At 33.0% G+C, this 22,189-nt stretch overlaps 2 protein-coding genes across 3 annotated transcripts in view; one reads left to right on the forward strand and one right to left on the reverse strand.

Moving 5' to 3' along the window:
• LOC143917150 (oxysterol-binding protein-related protein 9) overlaps positions 1–22,189 on the reverse strand; it is an 82,266-nt gene that overhangs the window by 34,304 nt on the left and 25,773 nt on the right. For both annotated transcript variants that reach the window (XM_077438562.1, XM_077438563.1), the window contains exons 2-6: positions 5,701–5,829; positions 5,223–5,429; positions 3,759–3,836; positions 3,105–3,155; positions 2,933–3,020 (exon numbers count right to left, since the gene is read on the reverse strand). In XM_077438562.1, coding sequence (XP_077294688.1) covers positions 2,933–3,020; positions 3,105–3,155; positions 3,759–3,836; positions 5,223–5,429; positions 5,701–5,829 — 553 coding nt within the window. The remainder of the gene's footprint in view (positions 1–2,932; positions 3,021–3,104; positions 3,156–3,758; positions 3,837–5,222; positions 5,430–5,700; positions 5,830–22,189) is intronic.
• LOC143917155 (very long chain fatty acid elongase 4) lies at positions 6,020–8,261 on the forward strand. The gene is made up of 5 exons (XM_077438571.1): positions 6,020–6,212; positions 6,292–6,482; positions 6,552–6,795; positions 6,883–7,025; positions 8,073–8,261. Exons 1-5 carry the CDS (start codon positions 6,164–6,166, stop codon positions 8,259–8,261), a joined length of 816 nt encoding a protein of 271 aa, XP_077294697.1. The 5' UTR covers positions 6,020–6,163.

The raw sequence follows: 22,189 nt of genomic DNA on the forward strand, positions 1-22,189 counted from the left end.
CCAGTGCCACTCTTTTTGTTTACTGTCTTGTTTTCTCTTTACAATAATACGACCGAAGACACTTCATTTTTATATTCACTTCTCCAGGTGACATTATATTTTATTCCCAAAACTTTTAAAGCGTCATTTATTTTTTATATTATTTCCGTAATTTATACCCTTGCAGTTCCATAGTAGCGGAAAATTTTGATAACCTTCTATAAAATTTATTATTTCCTCCGAATTGAGAGTGTGACGTAACATGACGCACGAAAATTGCAAGAATACCAGACTGTGCGCTTCCCGTGCAATCTGTCAAAACGCGTCTGTTAATCCCTAAAACGCATGCCTTCGCGCATGAACTACGTTCGACAAGCGCATGCCTTCGCACATGCGGTACGTCAAACAAGCGCATGCGTCTCAAGTTGCATGAAAAATGAACAAGTGGAGAAATAGCTATCAGTTATTCGCGCTGCACGATACTTCAAATTACTTTTGCATCTGTGAATATATATGTATGGTAGATTCGGATACATTTCAAGTGCGCAATGACACATAAACATTGTATTGGAAAAAACTGATATCATACATGTTTTTAGAGACAATGACTCTTTATGGGTGGAATAATCGTTTTAATGAGCTTCAAGAAAACATCAAACATGACGGTTTAATTTGAGTCCACCAATTGATAGTGAAAAGTAATAACCGAATAACAGTGCAAGTGAAAGCTCAGATTTTAATCATATCTGCAGAATTGTAAAAAACATTCTAAAAGACAAGCTTTATTCGAGCAAATATAAAAATGGTGAGCTTTTAATTTGCATATTGCCAAAATATTGCAAAGACTTCTGTACAGATTCGATAATTTTATTTTATCACCAAACCATTTAGTCACTAAACTTCCTCTCTACAGAAGTATAGGTCGATGGTTGCGTTAGTGTTAACCACTGAGAGGTTCCCCGATTCAAGTCCTGGGTTGACCTCGATTGAAAAGAATTTCTGTAGTACTGCAGGTAAGGATATTTGTGACTCCAGTCGATCGTTTCCTATCAAAGTTTGCAAAATAATCTGATTTCATTGTTGAAACGGTTCAAAATCGAATGAAAGTTTGAGCAGGAAAATATTAAGAGCGGGTTGCTACAATGGTAATCCAGTTAAAGCATATATAAATAAGAGTAAGTGCATTTTGCAGAAAAGTTGCAAGATTTTCATTCAAAATACCAGCAGATTTTTATGGAAAATTTAAGGCAAGCATTGAATATAAATTATACAAATATTAAGATATAAAGCATTGTAGATTTAGCGGTTGATTTACAGAAGTCCGAGTTGGTTCAAATATTGCTACAAGTTATTTATTGTTTTGTGCGTCTCGGCGAGTTGTATATATCTAAACAAATATAAAGTTTCAGTGGTTAATAAATCCTAACCAGCTTCTGAAATTGTTTCCGCATAAATTGCTCCCCAATCTAAAGTTTATATACACGGAAGAATTACAAGACATTTTAATTGAGTAAGTTGCCCATTTTGAATTACATACATATATAGATGTAATCAATTTTGTCACTTTAAATTGTTACTACTTTGAAAATGGTTTCCAATTTCAGTGCTACATAATTGATACATTTTGTTAGTAAAAACAAGTAATTTCATAATTCTACTGGCCAATTTAAATCATCGCCTAATACATACATATAATATTATAAACAAATCATTAGTCTAAGAGAATATTTTGCACTCATAGACATCACCGTTCTACATATTAAATACGACGATATTTACTTATAAAATAGAATAGAAACTTACGTCGCAGATGAAAAATAGAAAATCGATTACTATTGATGCAAAAGACCAGCTGGGTTAAGCGTTGACAGATAACTGTCCAAGCGGGTGATCGAATCAGACAGGAGAGCCGCATTAAAAGATGGAAGCACATCGCGATAGCGTAAATAAACAAAACTTTGTTTATGGCCGAACAAACTGAAAGGAATGCTTGTGATTCAAGAGAACATCTCATGTGACACCGACAACACGACACAGAAACTATAAAACTTGACTCATATATGTAATATGGGAAAAAAATTCCAATACAAGATTAGAAACAATACAAGCATGTCTTTGATCCAAGTATCAACAAAAAATAAACTGTGCTGATGATAATGGATGTGTTGTTGTGTGCTAATGATTTTGTATACCTGTTAAAGTACGTTGTATACTTGGATGCCTTCTTTCTAAACATTCTGAACCTTCTTCGATCCCTTCAACTACTACAGACTCTACTCCTGTCAAAGAAAGCCAAATGTGAATTTATTTAACTAGTGAATACAATAATATTTCAATAACCAAATCATCTTTGCAATGACGGATCAAAAGATAGCTATTACATAGGGTTACCAAGTAACATTGAATCTGTACCCATTTTTAATGAGATTGTTTCATAAACGTTTATTTATATAGAAGGTCACAAATTCAAAACAAAATTTTTATATTTAGTAATTTTATGCAAATATATGTTTTTTCCGTGATGATCTTCACATCAGAATGTTGTAATCATCTCTATAAACAGTGTTGAGAAGCAAAATTTAACTTAATAAACGCGTCAAGTCTCAAATTTCGGCCGGAAATATTCTTTTTTGAAAAAGGAAATGTGCGAAGAACAATAAAACGTGTGGTAACCCTTACATATAAGCAGAAAATATAACGACGACCGATCGGAGCAAGTTATTAAACTGTCTTGACATTATCGTCTGAACTTCACAAACGTTTTGGGGTGGCAAATACAATAATAAATCTAACGTAAACTCTGTAAATATATGACATTTGAAGACTTGTTCAAGCTCAAAAATAAATATATGTTCCGGGAACCTACACATTCCGTTGCAAATTCAATATATTCAACTATCAATCGTTTTAAATGTATTTAGAATGCAAAAAAAAAATGATGATGATACATTACCATCAGTCGGAATTGCAGATGGTATTTCATCGGTGCTGATGATCGAGGTCGGTCCTTGATAAATTCCGTTTACTGGATTTACAGTGTTCTAAAATGGCCGACAGTGCATTATATTAGAATAAAAAGTATAGAAATGCAATGATTAATGTAGGGCAGGTATATTTTTGCTTACCTTGGCAATTTGCAGTAAAACAATGGAATGTTTTATGTTTTCTAACATAGCCTGTATGACAAAAACAAAAATTATTACATACAATGAAATAATTACTGGCCAACAATCTTGGCAATTCAACATTATTTATATTATATTAAAATTTACACTAAATAATTCACATATACAATTGTACACTCATGTAGAAATATAAAATACGATATTTTCATTAGATGGAATTGCACCATTGTGCATTTATGACTAATTAATACCATCAAACTACAATTTGCAATTCAAAATGGCCGTTCAGTGTGAGACCAACGTTGTACTTTCTTACAACGCGAAAGACTTTGGGTCTATAAATTCTTTAACATACCAAAAATAGTATATTTCTATTTACCTATTTAGAACAAGTTAGCTTTTAATAAAAGTTAAAGGATGCCTTGCTAATAATATTACTAATGGATTATCAAGTTCCAGAAGATAAACCAAAAAGATTATAATTTTGCATGATTATACATATTTGGCCACACTGTCGACATTATGCAGTTAATGCAAAACGGAATTTTATTATTTAACCCCATAAGTAATTAAGTATCAATCTGTACAGCAAATATAATATAATCGGTATTAAAAAGACATAAAAACCATCAAGTATATAAATGAAAATCTTACATTTGCTTGGTCGTGGATACCTTGACATTTAACCTTATCGTCAGGATCGACGATGTCGGAGATTCTGTCTTTCAATTTCTGCAACAAAATTTTAAAATCAGATAAAAATATAAATACAGTGTACTCTCGATTACCCGGGCTAGTGCTGGGGAGCATGGGACTGAATAATAGAAAAAAAACGGATAATCCAAATTATCAATTTTTTATTTCGTTTCTATTGTCACATCACTCATTCGTTGAAAACTCAAATCATTTGAATCCTGATCAAACCACTATTCAATGTTTTCCTGATCAACATATACAAAGTATTTTAAATTAATCTGCATATTTCAGATATATTATTTGCCTCGATCTCTTCAAAATCCGTAAAATCTATTTCCACATTATGAAGAATCTTTCTCCATGATCGAAACAGTGTTATTGGTTTTACTTTCGAGCACAATTTTCCTATTCCATTACATATAGTTTTGAGAAGATCAGCACGGTAAAGTCGTTTATTGATGATACGACACCTTGGTTTATAGGTTAACCGTCGTTTGTTTTTAATATAGTTTCATTCGAATGAGAAGCATTATCTATTAACAATACTGCCTTCTGTGGCAACCATTTTACTTTTTTTAATCCCTCACTTCAAAAACCCATTTAACTTCACACATTTTCGAAGATCTCTTCATCCATCCATACTCCTTTTTACATATTACATACCTCCTTTACGTTTCACTTACGATTACAATTCAGGAAAAAGTTTGCCTCTTATCCGATCGTCTTCATACTTTGCCATATTGCTCATTTTGATCATCAATATAAGTAAATGGATCCTCCGCCATTACGATGGTGCAAAAATATCGTGTAAGACGCGTTTGATATATGCCCGGCGAGATAGTCGTTGACGTTTATCCATCGTTTGTTTATTAGTTTTAAACATAGATGGCGGTAGTAAAATAAAATTATTGTTTTTATTCAAAATAATAATTTTATATACAAATTATAGAAGAGGTATGTTTTAAAAAACTTTTTTTTTATACATTTCTTTAAAACTACCTATTTTTTACAAGGCTTTTCTTAGTTTTATTAGTGATAATAATCAACAGGAAGAGTTTTTATATCAGTTCCCTCAAATGATCTAGGTTTGTTTTCCAACACATGCTTGTAATCTGCTCTTCGGATTATGTGTGTCTGTCTGGAAGGGGACTTTCCTTTTTACAAAGCAATTTATTTAATGCAAAAAGAAATTAAATTAATTACTGAATATGCGTATCTAACGAAAAAATTCTACTTATTAACCAATGCTCCAAATCTCCGTTTGTTTCATATGTCACAACAGAAGCGTATTCTTATTCAAAAATAACAAAATTTAAAAAAAAATTGAATTTATTTCAACCATGGATAATCCGCGCCCAGATAATCGAGAGTACACTGTACAATAAGTGATTTAAAAATAAATACAAGTACTTGCAAACTTACGTTTACTTGATCTATCATAATTTGTAAATAAGCATCGGCTTCCGACACCCTTCTTTCAAAATCTAAAGGTCTAGCTCGAGCAATTCCACCGCCTCCGTTTCCAGGCACTCCTATAATTCCAGTGGTACCACGTCCTACCCGTCCGTGCCTTAATATGGTGTCTTCCAAAGCTCGAACCCACCTTTCTCTCTCTTCAGCATCACGAGCCTGTAACATAAAAACGATTTTTCAATTCCGAGCATAGAGGACTTCAACATGTCAAACATTTGTACTAATTGTCATGTAATGAAGTTGTCTTGGGAAAAGTTATCTTTCCAATGCCTTCTGCAGCAGAAACAATCAAGTGGAAATGATTTTTATGAATAGGAACTAATTTTGTATGCACCGTTTTAACAAGAACTATCAGATAAAACCGGCAAACTCTGATAGGAGCAGTCTTTTGATGGAATTCTGGTATAAAAATGAATGTGTACAATACCTGAAAGTGAAAAGTCTTGTGGTCGACGGTGATGGTGAAATTTGAATCGTCCTCATCGTCGATGCCAACCACAGCAGCCCGCAGACGGACGCATCCTCGACGCACTCCCCTCATCATTTTCTCCTTCGACTGGAATAATAAAAACGAAACTAACATAACGCATTCAAAATACACCACACTTTGATGAATGCAGTTCAAACTGAGTTCAATTCGGAATAAAACAATGTCACCCCTAGTGACATTAATTAATGTGAGTTCTGATCGACTATAAAACGGTATGCACTAAATGCAATTCATGTTAGTTATAATCGAATTTAGTGAATAAGAGTGTCTTGTGTTTTCTCCATCGATGAGATTATAAATCTAATAAAAAATACATACTAATTCAAAATAAGTGATAAGTTTTTCAGTACAAATTTAAATAAAAATATAATTTTTTAAACTTATTCAATCATATATAAACATGACGAACATTTTAAAATATTATACATGGCTTATAGACGACGTAGGAGGTATTTAAATAATTATATATATATATACGTATTAATCATCAATAATATCTTCTCATATTCTATATTGTACATATTTCAGACAGTCGAGTGAAAGATTGGCAAACAGTTAACAGCCCCATACCAACTATCACAATATCCTTGCTATACATTTATATGATTAAAATCTTTCTTCCGAATTGGATGAAAGACAAACAACCGTACAACTTGAAGAGAACGATACAAGCGTACAACATTTCACTAGTCTTGGCCAATTGTGCATTAGTGTACGGAGTAAGTATCAATTCCATATATCTATAAAATTCAATTGAATGTAAATTTTATAAAAATGGAAAAAAATAGTATATAACTTCAGGAAAGATCAGTGCTTTTTACGTCGGATGCAATATACCCGATTATTCCGATGATCCACTGTCGGTTAGGCAATTGAATGTTATGTGGTGGACGTTAGTCGTTAAAGTATTGGAATTGGTCGAAACTTCCTTTTATATATTGAGGAAGAAGCCTGAGCAAGCGTCGTTTCTGCACGTATATCATCACTGGTACGTCATCATACTGGTGTGGATGGGAGTCAAATACGTGGGAGGTGAAGATAGACGTTCTTAAAAATACTCGCATAAGTGTTGTTAATATAAAATAATGGATCAGAGCTATTCGTTTTATATGAAAACAGGTGGAATGACGACTCTACAGACCATGATGAATTGTGGTATTCACGTTTTGATGTACTTTTACTACTTCCTCACATCAATTTGTGAAGGTGAAACGAGGAGGAGCTTGTTGAAGTGGAAGAAAACTCTGACTATACTTCAAATGGTAAATATACATATGTATATCTTTCTATGTTTAATATATTTTTGAATCTAACAATTAAACCAGTGGCGGCTCGTGGTAAGTTTTTTCAGGGGTACTGGTGTGCTGCAGTACCTTATTCTCAGTATTAATTTAATTATCTCATGTAAAAAAGTCTAAAGGTGCAGACAGACAGAAACGTACGCGGCACGTGTTTTTTTTAGTTGTCGAAATAATAAGATCGTACGAATTAACAATGACGAGCACGTGCATGTCTTACGATTCAGTGTGTTGCGCCTAAAATGTTCTCTAAAATTTTATTATCATATTATATACATATATAATATTGCTATTCTGTCTGTGTCTGAGATAACGCTCGCCATACTATAATAGTCTTTTCGATTCGACATAAATATGTACGTCACAGCTTAACTACTGCCAAAACGTACATATATACGAATACAATAACAAAAAAAAAAACTTCTATACATACTGATCGCTATTAATGTTTCCGCTTGGCAGAGAATTTACCGCCATCCATTGAAAATTTATTTAATTAATTATTTTCATATTGAATAATTAAATATAAATATAAAATTAAATATATTTAAAACGTATTTTAACCCAATAGCCCATGACCGACACATTTGTTTTATTTTTTTTTTTATTTAATAACTTAATATGCCAACACCCATGCGATGATATTTCATCGGGTACAACACTATTATTAATTTCATGAGTAAAATAACTAGCTTTTTTTTATTTAAATTCAATTTAATTTAATTAAAGAGGAAGAATGGAATTTTTTTACTTAAAAAATAAATTTCACATTTATAAATGAATATTTAAAGAAAAATTAAATTAAATTTTTGATCTAAATAAAAACATATATATGGTGCTTAACTAATAAAATAAATTAATTAATCAGCATCATAACAAGTCTATCACAACTACTGGCGAAACATTTGTTCATACGTTTTCATCAAATATATTTAATTCGATCTTAATTACACATTTATAATTCTAAGCAAAATTTATACTTAATACTAAAAAAAAAAACAAACATTTCAGGTCCAATTCATATCGCTGATGCTGCACGTGGGCATCAATGCGAGGAACGGCTGTGCCATACCAACCACACTGATATATATGTACATGCCATTCATTTTCACCATATTCCTACTGTTTGCAGACTTTTTCAAAAACAGTTACTCTGACAAGAGTACAAGGGATTTACACAAAACTTCAAAAATGCTATAAAAAAAACCACAAAACCCATATATGTACATAAATAAAACAGATATTTGAAACGAAATGTTGTTTTCATTAACACCAACTATGTATGCATGCACTTCATCAACTGCATACATAACACCAACTATGTATGCAGTTGATGACGATAAGAAAGTTGTAGAAATACATACGAACGAGGTTCACAATAGATTAATAATTCATATTCAAATCAACGACTGACCTGTGAAAATATGAATCGCAAAACATTTCCCAGATGGATCCACTTAAAGATAATGTAATCAAAAACGCTGTACAACAATACAGAAGCGAATTAATTATACTATGTCGATTGTGTGATAATTCACCAACGACAAATCGTAGATCAACCGTATAGTTACTTTTTAATTATTCACCGCAAGATCAAAGTTGACGAGGCATTCAATGCTAATACGACGTTTCGTGAGCGAAAGAAAAAGGTTTAATTGAAACTATTTGGTGGAGTGCGTCCGGCAATCGCAGACGGCATCCATGTCTGGTGATATCCAGCGTGCTTTGAACCCTGGACTTGTGAATTCGGTCGATCCAACTTGGCCGCTGTTAATATTACTGCTCCTAGTATTTGTATTTTTGCCGCACGCCGTTGCAAAGCTGATTCAGAGGCAATCTGAACGTTCCAGAGCCGAAGAGTGAGTTGCTCAGACTTTAAGTATGGATTAATATTAATGTGAAAAATCTTTTGCCTTCCATTTAGAGATATATTTTTGACTTACATATTTGGAGGCATTTACTATAGGCCCCAAAGCGACACCAATGGCCAACTTTGTACATATGTATTATACAATATACATTTATAGTATTACTAGTGGTTTTACCCGGCTTCGTTCGGTATTTGTAATATAAACAGCTTAAACATGGCAAAAAAATCTAATAGTAAACATTAATTTATTTTTTTATTAAATTTATTTGAATAAAAATAAAGTAATAATCGACGATATCCATGTCGTCGTCATAGAAACTTTGATTTGTTTTCGATGCTCCTAACCAACCTTTAAACCTTAAATAGTTACAAATATACAGTCGCGGTCACAAAAGGTGGAACATCAAGATTATGCGTGAAATTTCAACATTAAATGTGTAACATACTTAAAACCAACACTCAAAGTCGTTAAAATAGTAGATGATATCGTAGTGCACTATTTAAAAAAGATAAGTATTAAAAATATATTACAGAAAGGAGGCGAGACAAGCTTTATGGCTATTTGACTTCAACGACAGTGTGTTCGCGCAAGAATAATATTTGGAATTAAAATAATAGTTTACATGTATATTTTTAATTTTATTTATCATATATACTATTTACAAATTAATAAAAAAGAAATCAATATTTGGTTCCGGCTCCTTTTTGCTTTTATCACAGCTTTTATTCTACTAGGCATGGAATCTATCAAAACTCTCAGAATTTCAATCGGGAATTCATCGTACCACACTTTTTCTATTGTTTCCTTTAATGAGATGTTGTTATATTTATTAATCCTGTACTTAATGGCAATCCAGAGGTTTTCTATCGGGTTCAAATCGGGACTATTTCCTGGTCACGTTAGTATGGAAACTCCCAGTTGCTGCAAATAATCCCGTACCTGCAGAAAAGTCACGAAAATACTTCAGTTTTTTGCCCGAAATCTTATTAATGACGTTCAACAGCATTAAAAAATAACGATAATTACCATTTTAGCTCTATGACAAAGCGCAGAGTCATTTTGAAAAATAATATCATCAATATTAGACATGCGGTCTTCCATCGATGGAATGAAACTTTTTTCCAAAATTTTTTTATACATTATTTCGTTGACGAATCCTTGGACAAACTTCATGCGACCAATTCCAGAATAAGAAAAGCATCCCCAGACCATTTGACTTGGAGGATGCTTCACTGTTTTCAGAGTACAATTTATTTTGATTGTATTTTTCTCCAACTTTGCGTCGAACATATTGAAATCCATCACAGCTGAACAGGTAAAATTTGGATTCATCCGAAAGCATCACTCGTCGCCAATCCAATGCCGTCCAATTTTCATGCCATTTCGCCCATTCTAATCGAGTCACCATCATTTTTTTCGTTAGAAGAGGTTTTTTCGCGGGTCTCCGAACGTAAATTCCAGCTTCTCGAAGTCATCTTCTTATAGTTTCGACACTTATTTCGATCGAAAATTCACTGGAGAGGTCTCTTCGTATCTCTACAGCAGTTTTAAATCGCTGCTGTAAAGATAAACGTTTTATCAATCGATCTTGTCTCTCATTTGTGCCTCGCTTCGATCCCGTTCCTTTCTTCCGAGCTAAGGTTCCCGATTCTCAGTTTTTCTTTAATATTCTTAACACAGTTGATAGCGAACATCTAATTTGAGCAGAAATTGATCGCATTGGAAGTCCGAAACTCACCAAACTCGCGATTTTAACTTTCTCTTCGGACGATATTTGGACGTACAAACTCATGTTCTTCGAATGTTTTCAAATTGTGATCCTTCGAAGACGAATTATCAAACCAAAATGAGCTCGAATCATCGAAAATATTCATATTTAAATATGCAGTCGTTAAAAACCCTACACATAAATCTTATTGCCCAAAAATCGTAAAATCGACTATGTTCCACTTTATGTGACAGTGACTGTACATACAGTCTCTTTCGAAATTATATATTAGATTATTATAAATTTTAAATCAAATTTAAATAATGATGATGCAAAAGTCCAGCGTGCTTTGAACCTTGGACTTGTGAATCCGGTCGATCCAACTTGGCTCTTAGTGTTTGTATTTTTGCAGCACGCCATTGCAAAGCTGATTCAGAGGCAATCTGAACGTTCCGGAGTCGAAGAGTGAGTTTCTCAGACTTTAAGTATGAATTAATATTAATGTGAAAAATCTTTTGCCTTCCATTTCGAGATATATTTTTGACTTACTTGGTGGGCTATTTGATATAGAATTATTTAGCACTGAAGCGGACTCGGCGCGAATAGAAAATTGATTGTATTACATAATCAATAGCGTACGAAAAGTCTTCGAGGAGTATTTCAGGCTATAATTACAATAAAACTCATATAGTAATCTAGCAAGGAAAATGAAACTACGTTTTAGATAAAAGTTAAACTATGTACTTAATAAATTTAAATTATTTATGATTGAATGATTTTATATATGTAAGAATTATGACATTATTCAGAATAAAAATAGGAATTTATATGGTAAAATAAAATAAAGGATTTAATTTATTAAATAAATCAAATGATCGATATAGTCCGGTCAAATTAGACATTCAAGAATACATAAATTCACAACAAGCTGAAAGTCAGTAAAATTGTTCAAAATATAATTATAAATGACATGTCAAAACTCCTCATCGTTCTGATACCTGGAAAAAATTTTACCTGAGGTCAAAGGTCAAAAATATGGGTTTTTCGCAATTTTCAGCAAAACGGTAAGTTTTATCATAAAATTACTTCGGACAAAAATTGTAGATCATAAAATTATCTATAAAAAATGTATCAATGCTTTTTTTCCTAAGAGCCACCGTTTCTGAGATATAACGATTCAAGAAGTTGTAATTGTCATAATATGTACACGTTTCCACGCCACCTATGAGGTAGTGTATGTACTTAGCGCGTTTTCTTTAATGTGGTTTCCCCAGTAGGCCTATTCCATAGGTCTGTTGTGATTCTGTTTAGTTTGAAACTATTGAATAATAACATATATTAGCAAGGGTTGGAAATGATAAAAGCGATGGAAATTAAAAAAAAGTAGAGAAAATTATTCATCTGATTCATAATCTTCAAATACTTCTTCTTGTTCTTCTTCTTGATCTTTTTCTTGATCTTCCTCTTCTTCATTCTGGGTGTAAGTAAATTGCGCAAAAAGTGATGTATCGCATGTCTCCTCGTTGATATCAAACGAATCCTCTACTGTTCAACATTAGAACACGACCAGCCTTGACAAATTGTACATGCGAGAGAAGAAAACAGTCCAAGTTTTTTGCAACCACATTTAGCACTGCATCCCTTTTTACAGTTGCAAAAAATTGTGTTTAGCAGTTTTTCCGGCGCAGGTGGGAGTAAAGTCTGAATTGGTTCTAATGTATTGTTGACCAACTTCCAACCCCAGTCTTTTGGGTCTAGCTGATAACCAAGCCACACTTGAACTTGGTAATATACCCGAAAAAGATGTTGATGAGTAGCAGCTGAGGTTGGAGGAAGACAAGCTAATTGCACTTGTTTTTTATTTCGAGTGTTTTTAACGAAATATCCATATCGATACTTATCTAAGCAGGTAGTTTTTTTAGGAGCTCCGTACATAGAAATAAGAAAGCGAATTCCGTTGGTGATAACTTCTTGTGGATTACTGTTTTTAAAAACTTCAGCATATTGAACTAAATCTTGTTTTTCAAACATTTTAAAAACTATTGTTTTACCTTTCCTGTAAAATGCAGATGTCGTATCACAGCCAGTTATTGCGTGTAAGAATAGTACATGATTTTGACACTTTGCAAAAGTAGATAAACTTTTCGATGAATATATTTCCGATTTATGTTGAGCTTTTCCAGGTTTTAAGAAGAAAATAGATTTTTCAGTTGGAGTTCGAGCAGTGAGTAATACGAGTAAGTCTACATCTTCACAAACAACAATAGTTGTATTTGTCAAATTGAATTGCTCTATTGCTGTTTCAATAATCAGTACATCTGCATCATTATTAGCTTGTTTTACCATTATATTTTCAGCAGTAAGCTTTTCTTTCAACATTGAAATGAACCGAGACTTGTGAGTATTTGTAAGAAATTTATGTTGACTGGTAGGAACTGTGATCAAATAAAATATCAGAAGATGAAGATGTTGCTAAAGTTCGATGACATTATTCTGCAGCTTTAATATTTCTCGTGCAATCATTATAGCCATCAAATACGACAGTAACTCTGAGACCAAAATGTCAACGTACATACTGAACATATTTATCTAAAATAACGTTGAATGTTTCTTCGCTATCCCACACAACGCGGTGTAGTAAGTATCCTCCGTCAATGATGTACGTCGTATTAGTGTTGTTAATATCAATATTTACCTTTTGAAAACAATCGTAAATAGCAGATAGATGTCATCAAACAAAGATAAAGGGTAGGGAGCCAATTCATATTCAAAATATTTCTCTATTTCATCTTGAAATGCTGCAGTAATACTCATGCGTTAGAATATACGTGGCGTACTTATGCATATTATTATGACGATTACAACTTTTACAACTTTTTGAATCGTTATACCTCGGAAACGGTGGCTCTTAGGAAAAAAAGTATAGATACATTTTTTATAGATAATTTTATGATCTACAATTTTTATCTAAAGTAATTTTATGATAAAACTTACCGTTTTGCTGAAAATCGCGAAAAATCCATATTTTTGACCTTTGACCTCAGGTAAAATTTTTTCCAGGTATTAGAACGATGAGGAGTTTTGACATGTCATTTATAATTATGTTTTGAACAATTTTACTAACTTTCAGCTTGTTGTGAATTTATGTACCTTCACTGCTATTTTTTGGTCTAATTTGATCGGACTAATATTTTAAGGGAACAAATTAAATGGAGTTTTATCCAACACATTGTCAGTAACTTTTACGAAAGTTAAGTGATAACAAAAAACCACGTTTTTTACTTAACGGAGCGGAGACTAATCAATATATGCCAAGTTTGACCCACTGAATTCGAATATGACGATGATTTTTGTTGGTTTCGTCTCGTTTATGATATACATATATGCGCTTAACCATTTAATAATCACCACGCGTTTGTAGAAACCGATTCGATTATTTTATTATGTGTTTAGTGCCAACCCTTGGCACTACATCTTGAATATATCACAAATTAACGATTTAACAATTTTCAATTTCATTAGTATCACAGGATATTTTTAGATGTCACTGTGAAGAAACCAAAATTAATTTCAAGTCATAGCCTTAAATACGAAGGAGTGCGCACCGGTGCGCTTATGGCGATGAAGTGGTTAAAAAAATGCCCATTTTTTTTACAAAATTTTGGCTTTTGCAGTCATTAACTCAAAATCTAGTATCGCTGTGCCAAAAATAAGTATTAGAGTCTACAGTTTGGTATTTTTTTTTCTATTTATGGTGATTTTTTATTGCTTTTAAATCATTGATTAATTATCTACCGAATTTTGAAAGTCAAAAATATATTATTTACAATTTATTTCTCGAGATATTGTGTATTAATTGGACCAATTATACATACATTTCACTACGTTTCCAAGAATTGGTTTCCAATCTCAATATTTTTTTATCTGGGCGTAATAATTCGAAATCTAAATGATTTAGTGATAATAGTGTACTATGTATATATCGATGGCTTGGTGCACAAATATTGTACATACATATGTACATATGTATGTCCATTTTTGAATTTGTAACGAATTTTAAGTTTGTACCTTGAAAGGAAAAACCTGAATTATTCCAGCATCTACAAACTTAAAATTCGATATGTACATATGTATCGTTGTACAAACAGAAAATAGTCAGCAGTCAGTGTCCGATAATATACATAACTCACTGATCATCTATTTACTGACCAAATCAAACAAAGTTACTGACCAAATAAATACATGCCTTTTTGTAAAAGATAACATTTTAAACGTTTAGAATTCAGATAAAATGACAGGCTATAAATAGATGTATAATCATATCTTAAGAATTTCATCACTAGTCATCCAAAATTGGATCTGTCAAGGCTGCTGTTGGACTTAGGAGTTTGTCATCCATTATTTATGATGTTACTAATTAATATTTTGCCTGAATTTTGCTTTGTTCAAACTTTTATTTTTTTAATAATTAAAATAATTAAAATTATAATTTTAAATCATAATTAAAATTTTATTATTTTGTATTGGATAAACCTATAACATTACTATGGCTACATTCAAAAATTAATTTTTAAAATCTATAAAAATTATTAAATCTTTAGAGCATTGCTGCAAATTATTTTCAAAATTTTTAATACAGTGGCTTTTTTCCTTAAAAATAAATTTAATTTAGTTGACCTTTGATACTGAAGGTAAATGTTTCTTTGTCGCTTTTCTAGACATAGCAATAGATACAAACCAAAATTTTGTCCAGTTCAATAATTGCCAATTGTATTTATAATATATACTAAAATTAAAATGAATTAGAGAAAATCGACTTTCATACTCGTCGATTAAATGAGAAGTGCGTGCATGTCAGAAATAGTACAACACAAAAGCTATTAGTGACCGATTAGATTACCATCATCTTTGATCTTATCAAAGTTCGATAGTTGATGATTTTGATCCATTATGACATTCAAATTGGCCATTTAAAATTACAGATAATAGCACTTATTAAAAATGACGAGTGTCCATCAAACCTTCGTGTGGCTATTCGACGAGCTCGGAGGCAAGTTACTACCATACAATTATAATACCATAAATGACACACATTTTAAAATATACATTGCATTTGCAGATCCGAGAGTCAAAGATTGGTTTCTGATGGCCAACCCCATACAGATGACGTTTCTAATAGTCTCGTATCTATACATCATTAAAAGATACTTGCCGGAGTGGATGAAAGACAAGCCGGCTTACAGCCTCAAATCCATCATCAAAGCTTACAATATATCTCAAATTATTCTAAACGCTATCGTTTTCTATGGGGTACGTTTCATATTATATTATACTGGAGTTTTTCCCATTGTTATTTAAAGTAGTGAATTTTTGGCAAAGAATTACAATATATAAAAAATATATGCAGATACACAGAGTGGTACCCGGCATGTGTATTTATTTTTATAAATAGTTTTGCACATTTAAAAAAAATGCTAGTACGCCTGATCTATGCCAGGTCAAAACTCACCCCCTGGAGTGTTTTCGGTGATATCTTATCCTTGTTTTGAGTGGTCGATAGCGGTGATTCCCATATTTAAAGAAATGTAAGAGAAACTTGTCGAAATTATAAGATCGTATGAATAAACAATTGCATAAGACACGCCCATTCCCAGCTGAAGTTTGCCTAGACATGCCATGCCGTACGATTCTGTGTGTTTGCGCCTTAATACTACATTTCAGCAATCTTTGCAGTAGACGACTTCTACTACAATGAATTTCAGACATATGCAAACCTTAAAATACGTAATTCCTATTGGTCAGCTAATCACATCTAAACTGACAAATAGGAATCGCGCATTTTTCTATACCATTGCGGGTTTTGCCCCAATGCCACACCTATTCCCATCTTTTTACATATGTATTACATATACATTTATAGTATTATTATTACAAATTTGAAATCAAATTTAAATAATGTTTGTCAATCGATAATAGGTTGCCAATTTGTTTGGAACCGTTCAACAATGAAATCACATAAATTGGCAAACTCTGATAGGAAACGATCGACCTGGAGTCACATATATCCAAGGTCTGGCTAGCAGCAACGGGCCAGGTATTGAACCCATGACCCTACAGTTGATAGCATTATACGCTAACCACTGAGCTTTGTTGCTGGTATATGTATACATATATGTATTTATATACGAAATCCATATCTGAATTGGATGCGTCGAATAAAAAAAAATATATAAACTAGCTTCGCAGTTCATTGCAAATTATGTGCGTGACCGCTCTGAGCGATGCATCGATCTGCGATTTGTACAATGTTATAAATACTGGACATTGGCAAAAATATGTGCATATTATAATTTACGGCTATGACAAGTTTCTATTCCTTTCTTGTCGAAAATCAACTGATGTTTTCATTTCCTTAGAATCAATTCGCTTTGTCAATCAAACTATTCTTTCTTTACGAATATTATAATGAGAAGTTTTCCGAATTCGCTCTGTATACAAAATTGTACACTTTTATATTGAAAGAATTAAAATAAAAAAGGTGGTGGGGAGGGGTCAAGGTCTGAAAGCACCGTATTCAAATTTCATGCGAAATGAAACGATCGGTTGCTTTTGTTATTTCAAAGCGATGAATCGAAGAAAATTTTCAATACAACCTAAAATAAAAATAAATGGGAAACCGCGACGTTTTCCCATCAATAATTCACCAAATCAATGATTTATTACTGAGAATTTTTCACACACAATAACGAAAAAAATGGTCTTCGAACGAACCCACTGCCTTAAATACACATAGCGTTTTGAAGGCGGGCTGGGCTGACTGTAACGTCAATTTGTTCTTTAAAATTTTAATAAACTCTGAAGCGAGCTGAATAAATTAAAACAAATTACACTGAAAGACGCACAAAGCCTACATCTCAATGGAGGAACAATAAACTTTCATTACATTACATAATATAAAATACTGAAGGAACTCAAGATTTTCTTTAGCATTACTTTGACAGGCGAGCCAGATACATATGTACATACACTAGCGGTCAAAATTTCGGTATTTCAAAGTACTTATGTATAGTTGTAAAGTTACATCATCAAATACTATTTATAAGCTGTATTTAGGACATACAGCGTTTTTACTCCAGATTCAATATTTTACAAATCAAATTCAATATGTTTCATTTCAAATTATGTGTCAATATTTCAAAAATTATATTTTTTTTATAGTGATAAACCTGTACAACTATAAGTCTTATAATAGTGTGAAAAAGAAAAAGAACTAGGCGTTTAAACGATTAAAATTTGACACAACGAGAGGGTGGCGGAAACGCAAATAAACAAGGCTACTTACCATAAGACGTCAAGATGGTCAAAATTGTAACATTTTTTTGATTTGAATATGTATTGTTGACCAAACCGCGCAAAACGGCAAAGTTTCAAAACGATCGGAAGAATATACGATATAGATAATATCCATCGGTGACCACCACCGCATCGAAAGGTCGAAAAATCGAAAATGTTCGATTACAATGAATACATATGAAAAGCGGGTAGTATACACCAGCAGTCACATAAAACGGAACGCTTGTGAATTTTGCGACATACGTGTTTGTTCTAATCATCACTTCGTTATTTGTAACCTTATCTTAGTTATTTCTTCTGCATATTGGTAAAAAAACGTAATTCTTTTAAGCTATGTACAAAATACAGTTATATTGTATATATGCAAAATAAAACAGACTTAGGTACAAAAAACCCGTAATATACCTGCTAAGGGTACGCCTTTGTTCATTGTGCGTCAAATGCTTTCAAACATTGAAAAGATCATGCTCAGCTGATACCTTTTGCTGTATGATTGTTCTAAGGGTAATTAGGGGTTTAATAGTTTTTATTTTATAAAATTGATGGATTTAATATTTAATTTTGAATTTTTAAATTAACAATATCGATTTTTCAGAAATTGGTCGCTGCAGGGATATTTCCGCCGTAAAAAAACTTTGATTGCTGCGTATTTGAAAGCGAAGAAGGTTTCCATGCGAAAAATTGCCAGAAAAGAGTGTTTCGGTAAATACAGTTTCGAGAATTTCGAAAAAAATGGAAAAGAACCTCTCCAAAACAACTAACCGTTGGAAGAATTGTGGTAGAAATAAGGAAACTACCCCAAGGACCGACCCCAAAATTATTTCTCAAGCAATGGAATACTGCATGAATCTGATCAAGCTTTAAAATTGAGATTCGAAGATAAAAATATCGAAATATCGGCGTCGACAGTTAAAAGTCGGTGCTACAAAGCAAGCTCTACCTAAGTCTGTTTTATTTTGCATATATACAAGATAACTGTATTTTGTACATAGTTTAAAAGAATTACGTTTTTTTACCAATATGCAGAAGAAATAACTAAGATAAAGTTACAAATAACGAAGTGATGATTAGAACAAACACGTATGTCGCAAAATTCACAAGCGTTCCGTTTTATGTGACTGCTGGTGTATATGTACATATATCTGTAATCATGTTATTATTACTGTTATCATGTTATTATTACTGAATGACCGGCCACAGCGACGCGTTGGGGATCTCTGTAATGTCACTGTGGCAAATATATGTTAAATAAATAAATAAATAAATATCAGTGGCGTGCGGTAAAACAGTCTCTCCCCCCCCCCCCCGTCGTACAGCCTAATTGAATTTGCGCAAGCAGGATACAAGAGGAACAGGCTTTTCCTCCCGTATCATGCACCCTTTTTTTTTTGATCTGTCGACTTGAGATCTTTCGATTTTCGATCTTTTTCGACCTTTCGATGTCATGAAGTAGACCCAATATCCATATGTTGTCAGACCAATGAGCGAAGTGAAATTTATAAGAGCCTTGTAAAAAAAGAAACAGTACCTTACTCTACGCAAAAGCTGCGCAAAATTACATACATTTAAAATATGCAATTGATTATATGTAGTTCTTTTGCTGATTCGAGATGTGAATTAAATTGGAAAGATGGGTGCGCACACGTAAAAAGATTCCGATCGCCCGTGTACATTATTGGATGAAATTTTCATGAGTTTCCCGACGAAAGTGCTCGACAAAGCGATCCGCGGAGAGTTTCCCCGCCTGAATAAGTAAATTTCAATTCATCCAAGGAAATTTTCACTTGTATATTTCACCAAAACGGAGCCAGCGCTAAGATCTCTCGTGAAAATCGACATCATCACCGTGAAACTATGTATGTATATGTATTTCCAGCTACTGACTTCGGGATGGACCACGACTTTGCACCTGAGATGTCTGATGCCGGATTATTCGAACGACCCCGAGCCGGTGAGGATGGCTAACTGGATGTGGTGGGCCATGTTCCTGAAGACTACCGAATTTTTAGATACTGCATTCTTCGTACTGAGAAAGAAGGACAATCAGGCTTCATTCCTGCACGTCTTTCATCACATCATGAATTTCTCCATTATGTGGATAGCAGTCAAATACGTAGCAGGTAAAATATTGGATATATGTACATATGTACATACATACATATACAGGTGCTTCTTTAGTATGCGGTCTAACTTTGAATCGCAGTCGACTATTTTTTTACTTTATCTATGTATGTACGTAGTAACAATAGATGAAAGTTTATGATCATGCGAAAATTCGAACTCGAGATTTTGACTGATTTCGATTGCCCCATAATGTTGTCGAAGCATTTCTATCAAAATATCGTCAGCAGATACATATCTCTTAACCAATTCTTAAATGAATAGGGCCAACCTTAACCTAACCTATCCTGACCCTTAAACAAATAGGTGTTGGCTGCTAAGATATGTTTTTTTTTGTGAAAATATTGATGAAATAAAACCTTAAAAACATTATATCTTAGCAGCCAACACCTATTTATTTAAGGATCAGGTTAGGTTAGGTTAAGTTAGGGTTGGCCCTATTCATTTAAGATCAGGTTGTTAGGGTCGGTATTATTCAGTCTCATTGAATAACACGCGAGAACTGAAACAGTGAGACCGCATATTAAAGTAAAAACGTGAAGGTAGATCGCATACTAAAGTAGATATGTGATGGTAGACCACATACTAAAGTGGCACCCATATACATACATATATGTACATGCCATTTACGCAAATCGTAATAGTGTGTGTGATTCGCACAAAACGCGACTTCATTGGTCGTTGATGACGACATATGACCAAAATTGACGACTATTGGTCAGTGCAGCTCACACACTCACACTACTGCGATCCAACTTCTTAAATGACATTTATATTGAACTATTAAATCAATTGTATTTGCAGGTGGAATGGCCAGCTTGACACCATTGATCAATTCGTTCGTACATGTGATAATGTACTCGTACTATCATTTATCATCGGTAGCTAGTCCGGAATTGAGAGTTAGTCTCAACAAATACAAGAAGTGGTTGACGACAATTCAAATGGTATGCACTTGTTATATTATAATATTAAAAATCGAGTCATGATTAGTCTTCGGCGTTGTTTGGGTGATCGTCAAATAGCAATAGACCGCTCCATTAGCATACAAAGCAAGAGAGCAAAAAAACATGATTGACAATAGTGAACCATTTTTGTGCCAAAAGTTTCGTCCTAACTCTGATCTTTGGTCATGATCAAAGATCGGCGTGAGGACAATGCTTTACGGTCATTCAAATGGTATGTACTTGTTATATTAAAATCTAGTTGTCATGATTAGTAGCCGGATCCACAGCGTGCCGTTTATTGTTCAATTGTTGTAAATGCTATTGTTCAATTGTTGTTAAAGGTTCGCCCAACTTTTTTTTTGTACTCTAGCTTTGTAAATAGAGCCAAACTGTCCCAATTCCTGGAGAAAGCACGGTGTCTATCCGCAATCTAGTCATGATTAGCCTTCGGCGTTGGCTAAGTGCTTTTTATTTATTTATTTAAATTTGCACCATTATATACACAGACAAAAAATACGTTTATACTTAATCATAAAAAAAACAATGGAATTTTAATAATAGCAGATAAAAAATATCAAATAATAAAATACAAAGCAGGGAATATCTTGTACCTATAGCCAGTACCATGTTCCATGACGTCATATCAAAACAATTCGCTATACCGTCCCTAAATAAGTCTTACTTCAAACATACACCTTTTTTTGGAAAAAAAATATGTATTCTTTAAGTTTGGACCATTGTGGCTTTACAGGAGTCCTTGAGAGGGCTGGATACCCGAAACCTTAATTTTGTTGTCATTCACAAGGCAATATCTAAAAAAAACGAATGAATGCCGTATTTAAAGTCGATGAACTTGCAAATAAATACGTTTTCTCAATAGTGCTAAAATTAGAAGAATGTTTTTCCGACTTGCACCAAAGATTATTTCATACATTTTTCAAGAATATTAAGAACTTGATATAATAATTTGAATTTTGTATGCATTTTTTCACATCAGTTGTGGTGGGCTTACTAGCTTCGGCGATGATATGCATATTTTTCGCCGCGGTTTTTTGTTGCAGAATTTTTTTGACGATCTTATTTCATAAAGTGGTGAAGGGAAGATTGATGAGTCGCGCGCGCTTGTCG

Source organism: Arctopsyche grandis, chromosome 9 (genome assembly GCF_051622035.1).
Source record: "Arctopsyche grandis isolate Sample6627 chromosome 9, ASM5162203v2, whole genome shotgun sequence".
Classification (NCBI taxonomy): Eukaryota; Metazoa; Arthropoda; class Insecta; order Trichoptera; family Hydropsychidae; genus Arctopsyche; species Arctopsyche grandis.

Excerpts from the sequence above, each read along its gene's own strand:
- LOC143917155 (XM_077438571.1), top strand. The coding sequence starts at position 6,164 with ATGACGAACATTTTAAAATATTATACATGGCTTATAGACGACGTAGGA. Across the intron at positions 6,483-6,551 it reads ATTGTGCATTAGTGTACGGA|TATATAACTTCAGGAAAGAT; the intron begins GTAAGTATCAAT and ends GGAAAAAAATAG. Across the intron at positions 6,796-6,882 it reads GGGAGTCAAATACGTGGGAG|GTGGAATGACGACTCTACAG; the intron begins GTGAAGATAGAC and ends ATATGAAAACAG.